Consider the following 15,140-nt stretch of genomic DNA (forward strand, 5'->3'; position numbering starts at 1 on the left):
CACTTCTGTGTGGGAGAAAGTTCCTCCTCCAGCCCTTGCCCTGTAGTCAGAGAATCCATTTCCTCCGTGTATTTCCCTGGCACCTTTTGAGTTGCTGCCCAGTGCTGCAGCTCAGAGTGAGTCTGTCAGCAAAGTAAGTCTGTGTATGGTCCATTTAAGAGGAATGTCTGGGACTCCAGCTGCCCTGCGTCTCACTCAGCGACTATCTCTGCTGTTTTTCCCAGCCAGAAGTTGTGTGGGACCCTAGGCTGGGGAGCTTGATGTGCGTCTGGGAACCCTCACTCTTCCGGGGTGACCTCCACAGCTGAGCTATCCCTCCCGATTTTTAACCACCACACGTGCAGGATCAGTCTCTACTGCGTCTCTGCCACTGCCAGTCTCGAGGTGGCTACTTCTGTATGTCTTTAGTTGTAGGACTTCTGTTCAGCTAGACTTCAGGTTGGTTCTGAGTAATGGTTGTTCTGTAGTTGTGATTTCATGGTTGTGAGAGGAGGCAAGCACAGCGTTTACCTACTCTGCTGTCTTGACTGGGAATCCCGAAGCAGTCTTCATTGTGGCTGTTTTTTGCCCTTTGGTAGATTGAAGATAGTGAGATAAATACACGTATGTGTTCATTCTACTGTTTTTCCTGGAAGCCACTTATATCGTTTTTAGTTTCTGTTAAAATTTGATCATCTCTCCTATTCCTTTTTCTTACTTTCAACGTCTTTTATTACTTGTTTCCATGCAGATTTTGCTTTTCTCTTTTAATAAATCAAATATCCATGTTTCACAAAGACATCATATCCACTTATATTGTGTCAAGAATATGAATATTTTCTGGAATTCTTTTGGACTGTGATATAAATTTATTCCTGAAGGAGGTGACTTTCTAAATTCTCCAGAGGACTGCTTCTAGGATGCAAAATTGTTTCATAAGGTCTTAGGTTATTTTTCTGCATTTACTTCATGAAGGTATATAGCCCTTGAGTGTGGGTATAGGAAATTTTTGGGACTCACACAAGTCTGAAACCTACTGGAACTTTGTATGTGGAACTATTTGCTGTGCTACAGTGTTTTTGCCTAGGTTAGGTTAGGTTTGCTGGGTGATTAATTGTGTCCATTCCTAATCAGAGAACAGAATTCCTTAGTGTTTGAATCAGATTAAGTATGTATGTGTCGTTTTATCTCTGAGCTCTCCTTTTCGCAAACCTTTGTATAATTCCCCATATGTATCTTGAGAGTATTTAATGGAGGGTATTTTAAGCCTATTTCCTAGAAGTATTGTCACTGCAGTTAAAGTCTCAGAACTCATTTTACTCTTATTTTTTTCTTAATGGACATTAGGTTCATAGAATTTGGTTAATTATTAATTCTTGGTTTGTAACAATTTATCAGTTCAGGCCTTGCTCTTCTAAAGTTTATTTATTGAAAATTTAATAAGTTGAACAACCAGATTATATACTACCCAGTGCAATAAGTAGAATATTTCTTGTAACTTAACATCTCTGTGCCTCCTCCCTTATTCTGTTTCTTTTCTCCGCACCAAAGTTAACTACTATCTTGAACTGTTTTTGTGTTTCCTTGTTTTTTTAAAAGTGTATATATCCAATTTTGCTTCTTTTTTTGATGTTATGAAAATTAATTATACTGTATGTTGGTCTACAAGGGACTTACATTTTTACTTAATATTAGGTTACTAAGATTTCATTTTTGTCTGGGTCTGTAGTTCATTCTTTTATATAACCATATAGTCTCTTGTGTATACCAAAAAGAAATCACACTGTATTTATCCAGTCTCCAGACAGTAGGCATTTGGCTTTCCCACCCCAAGTTTTAGCAGTTGTGAGAAGTACTGTTTTGTATGTAGGGTGTGTGTGTGTGTGTGTGTGTGTGTGTGTGTAGTGTTATATATATTTCCTCCTCCAGAACATAAGTTCTTAGGTGTATGCCTAGAAGGTAATTTGTAGATCATAAAAATGAAGTTCTAATATACGAGGTAATGGCAAATTGTTTTCCAAAGTGATTGTATTAATTTATACTTCCACCAGTTAAGAAAATTTGATATAACTCACTTAGGAAGCCATTTGGGTTTGGTATGTTTTTTGTGGGAGGAAAGTTTAAACTATTGCTTTGATTTGTTTAATAGAATTATAAGAATATTTAGGCCTTCTATTTCTTATTGATTTAGTTTTGGTAAGTCATATTTTACTAGGAATTCGTCCATTTCATTAAGTTTTCAAATATCTTGGCTTATAATTGTTGATAATGCTTTTCAAAGAATGAGTGTTCACTTTGATAAAGTTTCTTTATTGTTTTTCTGTTTTCATATTCCTTGATTTCTGCTCTTTATTATTTACGTATTTCCTTTATTATCTTGTATGTCCTTCTTGCTTTGGGTTTATTTTGCTCTTATTGTGGTATCTTGAAGTGGAATCTAAGACTATTGATTTGAGACCTTCTTTCTTATGATGAATATTTTGTGTTATAAATTTTCTGGTCAGAATTACTTTGGCTGCATCCTACAAGTTTTGATAGGCTGTATTTTTACTTTCATTCAGTTCAGGGTAATTTTTATTTCCCTTGCAACTTGCTGTTTGATCCATGGATTGTTTTGATCCATGGAATGTGTTCAATTTTCAAGTGGTCTCAATAGATTTTCTTGTTTTCTTTATGTTGTTTTCTAGTTTGATGCCATTATAGTTAGAGAACACTTTCTATATGGTTTCAGTTCTGTTAGATATCTTGAGATTTGTTTTATGATCTGAGATATGATCTATTTTGAATTTTCTGTGTCCTTGAAAATAATGTGTATTTTGCTGCTTTTGAGAAGTGTTCAGTAAATATTAACTAGATTCCATTGGTCGATAATATTGTTCAGTTCTTTTATATCCATGCTTATTTTCTGTGTGGTGGTGACTAAGAGGAGAAGTATTGAAATCCCCCACTTATTTGCAGGTTTGTTTATTTTTTTCCATTCTCTGGATTTTTGTTTTATGTATTTTGAACTTGTGTTATTTTGTATATACACAGGATTGTTATGACTTCTCAGTGAACTGACGCTTTTATTGTTATGTAATGCTACTCTTTGTCTCTGGTATTTTCTTGCTCTGAAGTGTATTTTATCTGATTTTGTAGCCATTCCATCTTTTCGTTCATGTTTGCATGGCATATTGGTTTTCACCCATTTTTTTCCCCATCCAGTTTTTTTTTAAACTAAATCACTATATAGTTTAAAATGGAATGACTATATTTGGAATGACTTTCTTGTAAACCACATATAGTTGGGTCATTCTTTTTATTCACTCTGCCGATTTTATTTAGTGTATTTGTATCATCATAGTTATTGTAATTATTGATACATTAGGATTTAAGTATGTCATGTTTTAACTTTTCCATATTCTCTGTTTTTCGTTTTTCTCTTTTCTGGCCTTTTTGTGGTTTATTTGAACATTTTGGTGTACCATTTTCGTTATATGGTATTTGAGTGTGTCTAGGGAATACTGTATACATATAAAACTTATTACAGTCTACTGGTATGGACATTTTTACCACTCAAAGTGGTAAAATTGCAGAAATCTTAGCCAAATTATTTAGGTCCTTTAACTATCTCTCATTTGTAATTTAGTTTTTTTAAGTATTACCTCTACGTACATTGAGAACCACATCAGATAGTGTTACTTTGATTTTACCAGTCTAACATAACTTTAAAAACTCAGGAGGAGAATGGTGTTTTATTTATCCACGTATTTGTTTCATTGTTCTTCATTTCCCGGTGATAGTCTTTTATCTACTTTTTCTGATGTTAATAAAGCAACCCCAGTTTTCTTTTCATTAGTGTTAAAATGGTAACTCTTTTTCCAGTCTTTTAACCTATTGTCTCTCTACATTTAAAGGGACTTTTAGGTAGTAAATTCTTTAGTGCATTAAAATTTGACAGTCTGTCTTTTAATTGGGATGTTTAGACCAATTATATTTACAGTAGTACCTCGGTTTTCGAATGTCTCCATTGACGAACATTTTGGTTTCCGAATGTCTGGTGGCTTCCGCTGAGTGCAAGATCCTAAGGGCTAGCTGTTGCTGTTTATGAACGGTTCAGAACTTGAACGGTCTTCCAGAATGGATTACGTTCGAAAACTGAGGTACCACCTGTACTGTGATTATTGTTATGTTTGGATTTGAACTTACCATCTTCGTTATTCTTTTTTACTTTTCCTGGTTTATTTTTTTTCTGCCTTATTTCAAATTGAGTATTTTGTGTGTGCGTGTGATTCCATTTTATTTCATTTGGCTTATTAGCTGTTATTCTGTTTTGTTGTCTTACTGGTAACTTTGGGATTCATAGTGTACATCTTTAATTTATCATAGTTTATATCAAGTAATAATAGACTATTTTACATATAATTAAAGTACATCACAACAGTACCATCCATTCCATTTACCCTGTCTTGATCTTTGTGCTTTTGTTTTGATACACTTTGCATTGGTATATATTATAAATATCAAAGTACATTCTATTTATTTTGCTTTAAACAGGCTTCCTTCCATCTCGTTAATTAACACATCGATCACCTCATGTATTTTATTTTTTTATATTGAGAACATTTAAATTCTGCTTTCTTAGCAGATTTCAATTATACAGTACAGTGTTATTGACTATAGTCATCATGTTATGTTTAGATCTTCAGGCCTTATTGATCTTTTAGCTGAAAGTTTGTACCCTTTTACTAACCTCTTCCTATTTCCTGTACTTCTCAGCCCCAGTCAACCAACCACTTTTCTATTCTGTGTTATTATGAGTTTATCTGTTTAACAGCTTTTTTAAAAATGTGGTTAAAAAGCAAAACACAAAATTTGCCTTTGTGGTCACTTCAAAGTGTATAATTCAGCGGTATTAATTATATTCACAATGTTTTATAACTATTACCATTTTTGATCCCTCCCTCAACTGAAAGTCTACCCACTAAGCAATAACCCTCTACGTCCAGATGCTGGTAACCACTATTCTGCTTTTTGTCTCAATGAATTTGCCTATTCTGGGTACCTCATTTAAGAAGAATCATACATTTGTCATTTGTACCTGGTTTGTTTCACTTCCATAATGTTTTCAAGTTTCATCCATGTTGTAGCATGTATCAGAAATTCTTTTTATGTCTGAATTGTAGAGCTGTACTACATTTTGTTTTCCATTTGTAGGTTAATGGATACTTGGCTTGTTTCTAACTTTTGTCCATTGTGAATAATGTTGCTATGACCATTTACAGATAAGTATCTTTTGGAGTTCCTGAGTCAATTTATATGTACCCACATATTTATCATTTCTGGTGGTCTTCATTCTTTTGTGTAAATCCAGCTAGTATCATTTTCATTCTTGATGGTCTTTTAACACTTATTGTAACTCAGGTTTACTCTTGATGAATTTTTCAGCTTTTGTGTGATAAAGTCTGGATCTCTCCCTCCCCTTCGTACTCCATTAAAAATATTTTTCTCTGAGTACAGAATTTTACGTTGAGGTGGTTAAAATTCACTACCTTAAAAATGTCACTCCATTTTCTGATGGTTTGCATAGTTCATCATCAGAAAGCTGTTGTCATTCTTATTGTTTCTCATTATGTATGTATTGTGTCTGCTTTCTCTGACTCTTTAAAATGTTCTTTTTATCATTGGTGTGTATATGTTGTATGTGAGGGGGTTTGGATGTATGCTTGTTTTACGGGGCAGCATAAGTGCATGCATGTTGGGTGGGGTGGTGGGTTTTTGTATTATGTGGGGGCATTTGCATACAAGTATGCATGTGCTTTTTTTGTGTGTGGAGACATTTTATGTGTGTTGTGTTGGGACAGATTTGTGTCTATATTGTGTGGAGATGGGTTTACATGTGGGGGTGGTTTTGTATGTTGTGAGGGAGCAGTTTTTTCTGTGTTTTGTTTTGTAGGTCTGGTAATACAGTGTCTTATCAGGTCATTGTTTTCTTTGTGTTTATTTTGATTATTGATATGTGGGGTGAGGACTTTTTAATAGCAATTAAAATGTTTTCCATTATTTCTTTGTTTTTATTTCTTGGTGATTTTTTAAAAAAAATTCATTGCATCTTTTTGTTGTTGCTTTTTAAAATCTTGTTCCCTATTTTTCATTTTTTTTTAAATTAAAGTTTATTGGGTTAGCAAATGTTAGTAAAATTAGATAGATTTCAGGTATACAATTCTGTAATACATCATCTATATATCACATTGTGTGTTCACCACCCAGAGTCAGTTCTCTTTCCATTACCATAAATTGGATCCTCATTACCCTCATCTATCAACCTCCTCCCTCCTTACCCTCTGGTAACCACTAACCTATTGTCTGTATCTATGGGTTTTTCTTTATTTGTTTGTCTTGCTCTTCTGTTATTTTCAGTTTTATATACCACATATCAGTGAAATCAGAGGGTCCTCGACTTTTTCTTTCCGACTCATTTTGCTCAGCATAATAATCTCAATATCCATCCATGTTGTTGCAAATGGTACTATTTCTTCTTTTTATGGCAGAATAGTATTCCATTGTGTATATATACCACAACTTCTTTAGCCAATCATCTATCGAAGTACACTTTGGTTGTTTCCATGTCTTGGCCACGGTAAATAAAGCTGCAATGAACTTGAAGCACATATATCTTTACGAATAAATGTTTTCAGATCTTTTTGGGTAGATACCCAGGAGAGGGATTGCTGGGTCATATGGTAATTCTTTCTTAATTTTTTTGAGGAACCTCCACACTGCCTTCCATAGCGGCTACACCAATCTGCATTCCCACCAACAGTGTATGAGGGTTCCTTTTTCTCCACAGCCTCTCCAACACTTGTTATTATTTGTCTTGTTGATGATAGCCATTCTAACTGGTGTGAGGTGATACCTCATTGTGGTTTTTATTTGCATTCTTTAATGATTAGTGATGTTGAACATTTTTTCATATGTCTATTGGCCATTTCTCTGTCTTCAGGGAAATGTCTATTTAGGTCCTGTGCTCATTTTTTAATTGGACTGTTTGTTTTTGTTGTTGTTGTGTTGTATGAATTCCTTATGTATTTTACATATTAGCCGCTTAGTGGAGGTGCTGTTTGCAAAAATCTTCTCCTGTTTGGTTGGTTGCCTGTTCATTTTGTCGATGGTTTCTTTGCTGTGCAGAAGCTTTTTAGTTTGATCTAATCCCATTCATTTATTCTCGCTTTTACTTCCCTTGCCTTTGGAGTCAAATTTATAAAATGCTCTTTGAACTCAAGGTCCATATGTTTAGTACCTATGTTTTCCTCTATGCAATTTATATTTTCAGGTCTTATGTTTAGGTCTTTGATCCATTTTGAGTTAATTTTGGTACACAGTGACAGATAGCAGTCTAGTTTCATTCTTTTGCATGTGGTTTTTCCAATTGTCCCAGCACCATTTACTGAAGAGGCTGTCTTTTCTCCATTGTATGTTTTTGGCTTCTTTGTCGAAAATTATCTGTCCGTATTTATGTGGGTTTATTTCTGGTTTCTCAATTCTATTCCAATGGTCTGTGTTTTTCTGCCAATACCATACTGTCTTGATTATTGTTGTCCTGTAGTACATGCTGAAGTCAGGGAGTGTGTGACCTCCAGCATTGCTCTTTTTTCTTAGGATTGCTTTGGCTACTGGCAGTCTTTTGTGGTTACATACAAATCTGATGATTTTTTGTTCAATTTCTTTAAAAAAAAGCCATTGGGATTGTGATAGGGATTGCATTAAATCTGTATATTGCTTTGGGTAATATGGCCATTTTAACTATGTTGATTCTTCTAATCCATGAACGTGGTATGTCTTTCTATCCAGCAACTTTACTGTATTCATTTATTGTTTCTAATAACTTTTTGGTGGAGTCTTAAGGGTTTTCTCTATATAGCATCATGTCATCTGCAAAAAGTGACAATTTAACTTCTTCATTCCCAATTTGGATGTCTTTTGTTTCTTTCTCTTGCCTGTTTGCTCTGGCTAGGATTTCCAATACTATGTTGAAAAGCAGACGTGATACGGGACAGTCGTGCCATGTTCCTGAATATAGAGCAAAGGGCTTCAGATTTTCACCATTAATAGTGATAGTAGCTGAGGGTTTGTTGTATATGGCCTTTATTATGTTGAGGTATTTTCCTTCTATACCCATTTTATTAAGTGTTTTAATCATAAATGGATGTTGTATCATGTCAAACACTTTTTTGCATTTATTGATATAATCCTATGATTTTGTTTTTTATTTTGTTTATGTGCTGTAACACATTGATCGATGGCGTATGTTGAACCATTCGTGTGACCCTGGGATGTATAACCCCACTTGGTTGTAATGTATGATCTTTTTAATACATTGTTGAATTTGATTTGCTGGAATTTTGTTTAGGAATTTACACCTGTATTAATCAGAGGTATTGGTCTGTACTTTGTGTGTGTGTGTGTGTGTATGTGTGTTTGTGTGTGTGTGTGTGTGTTATCCTTAGCAGGCTTTGGTATCAGAGTAATGTTGGCCTCATAAAATGAGTTAGGGAGAATTGTCACTTCTTCAATTTTTTGGACAAGTTTGAGTAAGACAGGTATTAGAACTTCTTTGAATTTGGTAGAATTCACTAGTGAGCCATCTGGTCCCAGACTTTTGCTTTTGGGAAGGTTTCAGATGACTGATTCAATTTCCTTACTGTTGATTGGTCTATTTAGTTTTTCCAATTCTTCGTGATTCAGCCTAGGAAGGCTATATGTTTCTAAGAACATGTCTATTTCTTCTGGGTTATTGAATTTGGTAGCATATAATCCTTCATAGTCATGGCTGATCCTTTGTATTTCTGTGGCATCCGTGGTAACTTCCCCTCTTTCATTTCTGATTTTCTTTAATTGTTACTTTTCTCTTTTTATCTCTGTGAGTCTAGCCAAGGATTTGTCAATTTTATTAATCTTTTCAAAGAACCAGCCATATGCACATTAATTTTTTTCTAATGTCTTTTTGTTCTCTATTTCATTTAGTTGTGCTCTGATTTTTATTGTTTCCCTCCTTCTGCTGACTTTAGGTTTCATTTGTTCTTCTTTTTCTAGTTTTTTAAAGTGTAACGTGATTTTACTTATCTGTGATTTTTCTTCTTCCTTGAGTAGACCTCTAATGATGCTTATTTCCCTCTTAAAACTGCTTTCACTGCATCCCAAAAATTTTGGTAGGACATATTTTCATTGTCATTTGTTTCTCTGTATCTTTTGATCTCTCCTCTTATTTCTTCCTTGACCCAGTCGTTCTTTTAAAGTATTTTGTTTAATCTCCACACATTTGTGGTTTTTCCTGCTTTGCAGTTGGTGATCAATTTCAAAGGCTTGTGATTAGAGAATATGCTTGGGATGAATTCAGTGTCCTAAATTTGCTGAGGCTAGTCTTATATCCCAATATATGGTCCATCCTTGAGAATATTCCATGTGCACTAGAAAACAATGTATAGTCTATGTTCTAGGATGACGTGCTCTATTGTCAATTATGTCCATTTCATCTAATGAGTCATTTAGGGCTGCTATTTCATTGTTTTCTGTTGGGGTGATCTATCTATAGCTGTCAATGATGTACTTAGGCCTCTTAGTATAATTGTGTTTTGGTCAATTTCTCTCTGTAGTTTTGTTAATAGTTTCTTCTTATATTTGGGTGCTCCCTGATTGGGGGCATAAATATTGCAGACTGTTATGTCTGCTTGTTGTATAGTTCCCTTTACCATTATGAAATGTTCATCTTTGTCTCTCACTACCTTTTTTATCCTGAAGTCTGTTTCATCTGATATCAGTATGACTACACCTGATTTTCTCTGAATACCATTTGCTTGGAGTGTCTATTTCCACCCTTTCACTTTGAGTCTATGTTTCTCCTTGTAGCTGAGATGTGTCTCTTGGAGGCAGCATATGGTTGAGTTTAGTTTTGTGATCCAGTCTGCTGCTCTGTCTTTTATTGGTGAGTTCAGTCCATTTACATTTAGAGTGAATATTGATATATGAGCATTTCCTATCACTGTATGTAGGATGGTGCCTCCATTGTTTCTTTGCCTTTTTGTTGCTGTCTATTATTTCAGTGTGGTGGTATTCTATGATTCTTGTTTTTTAATGTCGTATATTCCAGTTCTGGGTTTTTTTTTACTGGTTACCATTATAGTTTATGTAAAAGAAAGTTTCATATTTAGAGTATTCCATTTTTTCAGTATGCTTAGTTTCTCCATTCCCTTGTGCTGGTTCAGACCTTTACGCTCTCCCCTTTTATGTTTTGTTGTCACAAATTATTCCTATTTATGCTGTGAGTTGATTTCTGCACTGCTGTATCAAGTTGTCTTTTTCCTCTTTTTTTAAGAGTTTTTTCTTTTTTTCCCTCTTTACCCTATAAGCTGTGTTTAAGTGTATAATGTCCTATTTGGCATAGGGGTAGCCATTTCCTGCCTCTGTTTGTTTGTAATACTACTCATGGTTTTCTTTTGTGTTTTTTTTGTTTGTTTGTTTCAGGTTGAATAGCGTCCTTCAATATTTCTTGTAGTACAGGTCGTGTGTTAGAAAATTCCCTCAGCTTCTGTATGTCTGGAAAGGTCTTTACTCCTCCTTCATATTTAAAGGATACCTTTGCTGGATGTATTATTCTTGGCTCATAGTTTCTCTCTTTCAATAGTTTGAATATTTGATTCCACTCCCTCTGGCTGTAGTTTCTGCTGAAAAATCTGATGATAATCTAATGGGCTTTCCTTTGTAGGTTACCGTGTTCTTTTCCCTGGCTGCCTTGAGGATTCTTTCTTTGTCGTTAATTGTTGCCAGCTTCAGTGCCTTGGAGAAGGCCTGGTGGGACTGAGGTAATTAGGTGTTCTATTTGCTTCTTGGATTCGAGGATCCAGTTCTTTCCACAAGTTTGGGAAATTCTCTTCGACTGTTTGAATATATTCTGTTCCTTTCTCCCTTTCTTCTCCTTCTAGTGTGCCCATTATTCTTATGTTGCTCTTTCTGATGGACTCAGAAAGTCCTTGTGGATTTCCTTCATTTCTTTTAACTCTCAAGTCTCTCTCTTCTTCCATCTGTGTCATTTCCAGATTTCTATCTTCGATGTCACTGATTCTTTCCTCCATCTGGTCAACTCTCTATTATCTAAGCTGGCTATTTTATTCTTCATTTCTTTTATTGAGTTCTTAATCTCTAGAAATTCTATTTGGTTCTGTTTTATAATTTCAATCTGCTTGGTAAAATGTTCATTTTGTTCTTTGGTGGTGTTTCTGAGTTCATTAAACTGCCGGTTTTTTGTTTTGTTTTGTTTTTTTGCATCTTGTTGAGTTTTTTCAGAACTGCAATCTTTAATTCTCTGTCATTTAAGTCATGTATTTCCTTTTCTTTAAGTTCTTTTCTGTAGACTTTTCATTTTGTCTTTGAGTCTGTTACCTGGTTATTCATGGCAATTAATTAGTTATTATTTTTCTTCTTAGGCGTCTACAGGAGTGGTTTGTGCAACAGGGTGATAGGAAGAGATTTTTTTTTTTTTGCAGTAGGTGTTCGTAGAATGTTTTATTTTCTGTCTCTGCAGCCTTTTATTCTCTGTCATGCTGTATTGTTATATTTTCTCTGCACTATTATAGCTGTTAACACAATGGGGGGGATTCCCTGGAAGGCGGGTTTCTCGTCTGTGAACTGGTCACCTGGGTCACAGGGTACCACGTGTGTGGGTGGATGTGGAGAACTTCTGAAGTTCCAAAGCTCTTCCTGCACCAGTTTCTGGGCCTGTGTGTTTCAGCAGTTCTGTTTACTCCTGCAGGGATCCGCCCAGATAGGTGGGGACAGGGGCGGGTGGGTTGTGAGAGGTGGTCCAGAGCAATGGCGTCTACCACCAGCACAGCCTGTCCTGCACCCAAGGCTTCTCTCCCTTTTGCCGGAACAGTTATGCTGCGAGTCTGAGTTTGTGGCTGCGGGCCGCAGTTCTCAGAACTGCAAATATTCTGTTCTTTTGATTTGACACTGATACAGTTCTGCTTCTAGCAAAGGAGAGGGGGGAGTGTGTTAGGGGGTGTCGGGGGATTGTGGCAAGCTCTGGGAGGGGTTGGTCAAGCTCCGTGCCTAAGACTTCTGTCCTCTGCTGGGCAGTGAGGGCTTAAACCGCTGTTTTCACCCTTCTTCCCTCAGTCTTGGCTCTGAGGTCTCTGCCATGAGAGTTGGGTTCAGCTTTATTATATGCTGATCCCTCAGGTGGGACTGTGGGCCGTAAGCGGAGCAGTAGTTGTCCAAATTCTGTTGTAGCTGCTGGATGCAAGGCGCTCAGAGCCCTGAGCTCCTCTGCACTCCTGTACCGGAAATGCCCAAATATCCGTGCTTCCTGCTTGCTTCCTCCCCAGCTCGCCCAGTTTGCACACCTTTAGATGATTTCAGTGATGCGCTTCTTAGTGTTGCTGTCTGCTGCGCAAGGAGTCCTTTGTAGAGTTAGAGTTGTTCAATTTGTTGTAAATTCCAGGGGAGGTTTCAAGAAGCTCACCTCATGCCACCAGTTTTATGACATCTCCCCATATTTGTCTCCTTAATATTGTAGATTTTATATATTTGTTTTCCTCGTCTTTGAAATTTTGAAATATGTATTTAACTTTAGACTTCAAAATTTCAAGTATTTCTTTCCACCCATATTAAAGAATTTGGAACACTTCAGCTCTGACCACTTCCTTCCCAAAATAATATTTTGTTGTCTAGTGTTTCAAATCTGACTTTTTTAGAAATCTGACAGTTTATACGCACCATTTTTTTCTAACAATACATTTAGATAAAACATTTAACACATTTTCAAAATTATCTTTAACATGTTTTTAAAAATACTCAGAATATTATGATGACTTTGCATTTCAGATTGTGCTTGTAGAAACATTCCTTTACAGCAAATCTCTTAATGGTAATTTACTTTAATTTTTATCTGTAAATTCTTTATTTAGGGTTAGTTCTCAATTGTAGGTAGACAGATTTTCTCTGTGCAGTTTGGAGATAATATCCTATTGTGTTACTCATATACTGTTGCTGTCAATGCCTGCCAACTTGTTTTATATCCTGTGTTATCTCTCAGCTTGTTTTCTAGTTCTCCTGTTTTGTTTTTGGTGTTTATTGCGATGTAGATTTCTCTTTATGTGTCCTATTTGGGCCCTTTTGGTCTGAATCTGTAGAACCACATCTTTTAGTGGTTCAAGAATATTTGCAGCTGTTATCCATTCTCTCCTCTCTTTCTAGAACTACATTTAAACTGTGAAATATTTTCTGTTCCTTTTCTTTGTTTTTTTACGGATAAGTTCTTTGAATGTATTTTTGTGTTCTTTAGTTCTTTCCAGCTATGCCCCATCAGCTTTCCCACCTTTTCATTTAGTGTAGTTGTGGTTCCAGCTTCACACCCAATTCTGTTTATTTTTGATATTGGGAAATGTTGTCCCTGGAGACCTTGCCGTATTTTGAGAGAATAGGGATGTCTACTTTCCAATGACCTTGTGTCAATAGTGCAGTAAGAAGTTCACTCAGAGCTCTTCATTCGTCATGATACATGGAAATAAGAATGTCTTTGGTATAATTCCTATTATTTTTCAGCCTATATTTTAATGAGTTTTGAAGCAGTAAACAGTTTTGAGGCAAAGGTTGTAGAGGTATACATGTATAGATAAGTACAGATTTTTTTTTTTCAGTCCTATTTGCTAAGAGATTTTGTGACTTAGTAGGGTGGGCTCAACAATTTGCATTTCTTAGAGTTTCCAGGTGATGCTGATACAGCTGATCTGGGGAATAAACTTTGGGAATCATTGGACTAGATGGTGTCTCGCTTTCCGCCTCTGATTCTTTTACCTTTGAGTAGGGGTGTTATCTGGCTTAGAGATAATTTTATTGATACTTAATAAAAGTGCTACAACATTTTCTTCTTATGCCTAAGTAGTTTTTTAAAAAGTACTGCATTAATGTAATGTTTTATTTTAGTGATCATTCAGGATATGTTCGACCAGTACCAGTGCCACGCAGTTTAAATAGTGATATTTCCTATTTTGGTGTTGGGGGCAAGCAGGCTGTTTTCTTTGTGGGACAATCAGCCAGAGTAAGTAAAAAATTTCTTATAAATGAAAGTCGATCAAAATGTTTTGAGGTTGACTCTGTCTAAATGTGTTAGCCAGTTTAACTTTTAGGACTCCTTAAAGTACTCTTTTTTAATATTTAACAGATGATAAGCAAACCTGCAGATTCCCAAGATGTTCATGAGCTTGTGCTTTCTAAAGAAGATTTTGAGAAGAAGGAGAAAAATAAAGAGTCAATATATAGTGGATATATTAGGAACAGAAAGGTACAATACATTTTAACTCATTAATTATAAATTTATTACTTTGGATGGATGATACTACAAGAACATTTTTTCTAAATCTATCTAAGATACTAATGTTGCTTTAAAAAACTTGAAGGTATGACATTTTCAAATTAAATTATTTTCACTCTTTTTCCTTTAATCGTGTGAATAGCAAAAGTGATCATTTATGTGCTTTCTCAGGCTGGCAATCTTCAGACAGCAAGTTTTCTCATAAAGTCCAGTAAGTCTCCTGGAAATTGCTCATAAGATTGTAAACTTTTTTTCCTTGCACTGAGTTTGAGCTTTTTAAATTTTTATTGTATAATAACCACAGAACTAGAGTAGAAAACAGTGATAGGGTAATAGTCTTTTAGGAAATCAGAGCTTTAGAGAAAGAAATGAGCATTTTATTTCTGTTTTAAATTTGCTTTCAAATTCTCATTTAATAAGCAGAATGTTAACAAATTTGAATCTTGGTCACGTATATGGTATTTATTGTATTCATTCAACTTTTTTCCATTTGAAACACTTTTCGAATTTTAAAATCTTTTATTTTAAAGTAATTTTGAGATTTTTAAAAATTCTGTTCTGATTCTAAAACAGATTGTAAAAAATTTTGTAGTTAAGTATAAAGAAGTAAAAGTAGTCTCAAATGCCCAAAAAAGGTACTTGTATTTAGTTTAATTTCCTTCTACTCTTTTTTATTATATACTTATGAGCCCACATTTTTTAAATTAACATATGAGTATTTCTCCATTTTACAAAATATTTTGGTATACCAAACACATTTTTAATAGCTTTATAGTATTTCTTGGGCTGAATGTACTGTAATTTAACTATTCTG

General features: G+C 35.1%; 1 protein-coding gene across 2 annotated transcripts in view; it reads left to right on the forward strand.

Annotated features, from left to right (window-relative positions):
- SMCHD1 (structural maintenance of chromosomes flexible hinge domain containing 1) overlaps positions 1-15,140 on the forward strand; it is a 145,594-nt gene that overhangs the window by 23,177 nt on the left and 107,277 nt on the right. For both annotated transcript variants that reach the window (XM_019755744.2, XM_074340261.1), the window contains exons 6-7: positions 13,939-14,053; positions 14,177-14,296. In XM_019755744.2, coding sequence (XP_019611303.2) covers positions 13,939-14,053; positions 14,177-14,296 — 235 coding nt within the window. The remainder of the gene's footprint in view (positions 1-13,938; positions 14,054-14,176; positions 14,297-15,140) is intronic.

This window comes from Rhinolophus sinicus, linkage group LG09, assembly GCF_036562045.2.
Source record: "Rhinolophus sinicus isolate RSC01 linkage group LG09, ASM3656204v1, whole genome shotgun sequence".
Taxonomy (NCBI): domain Eukaryota; kingdom Metazoa; phylum Chordata; class Mammalia; order Chiroptera; family Rhinolophidae; genus Rhinolophus; species Rhinolophus sinicus.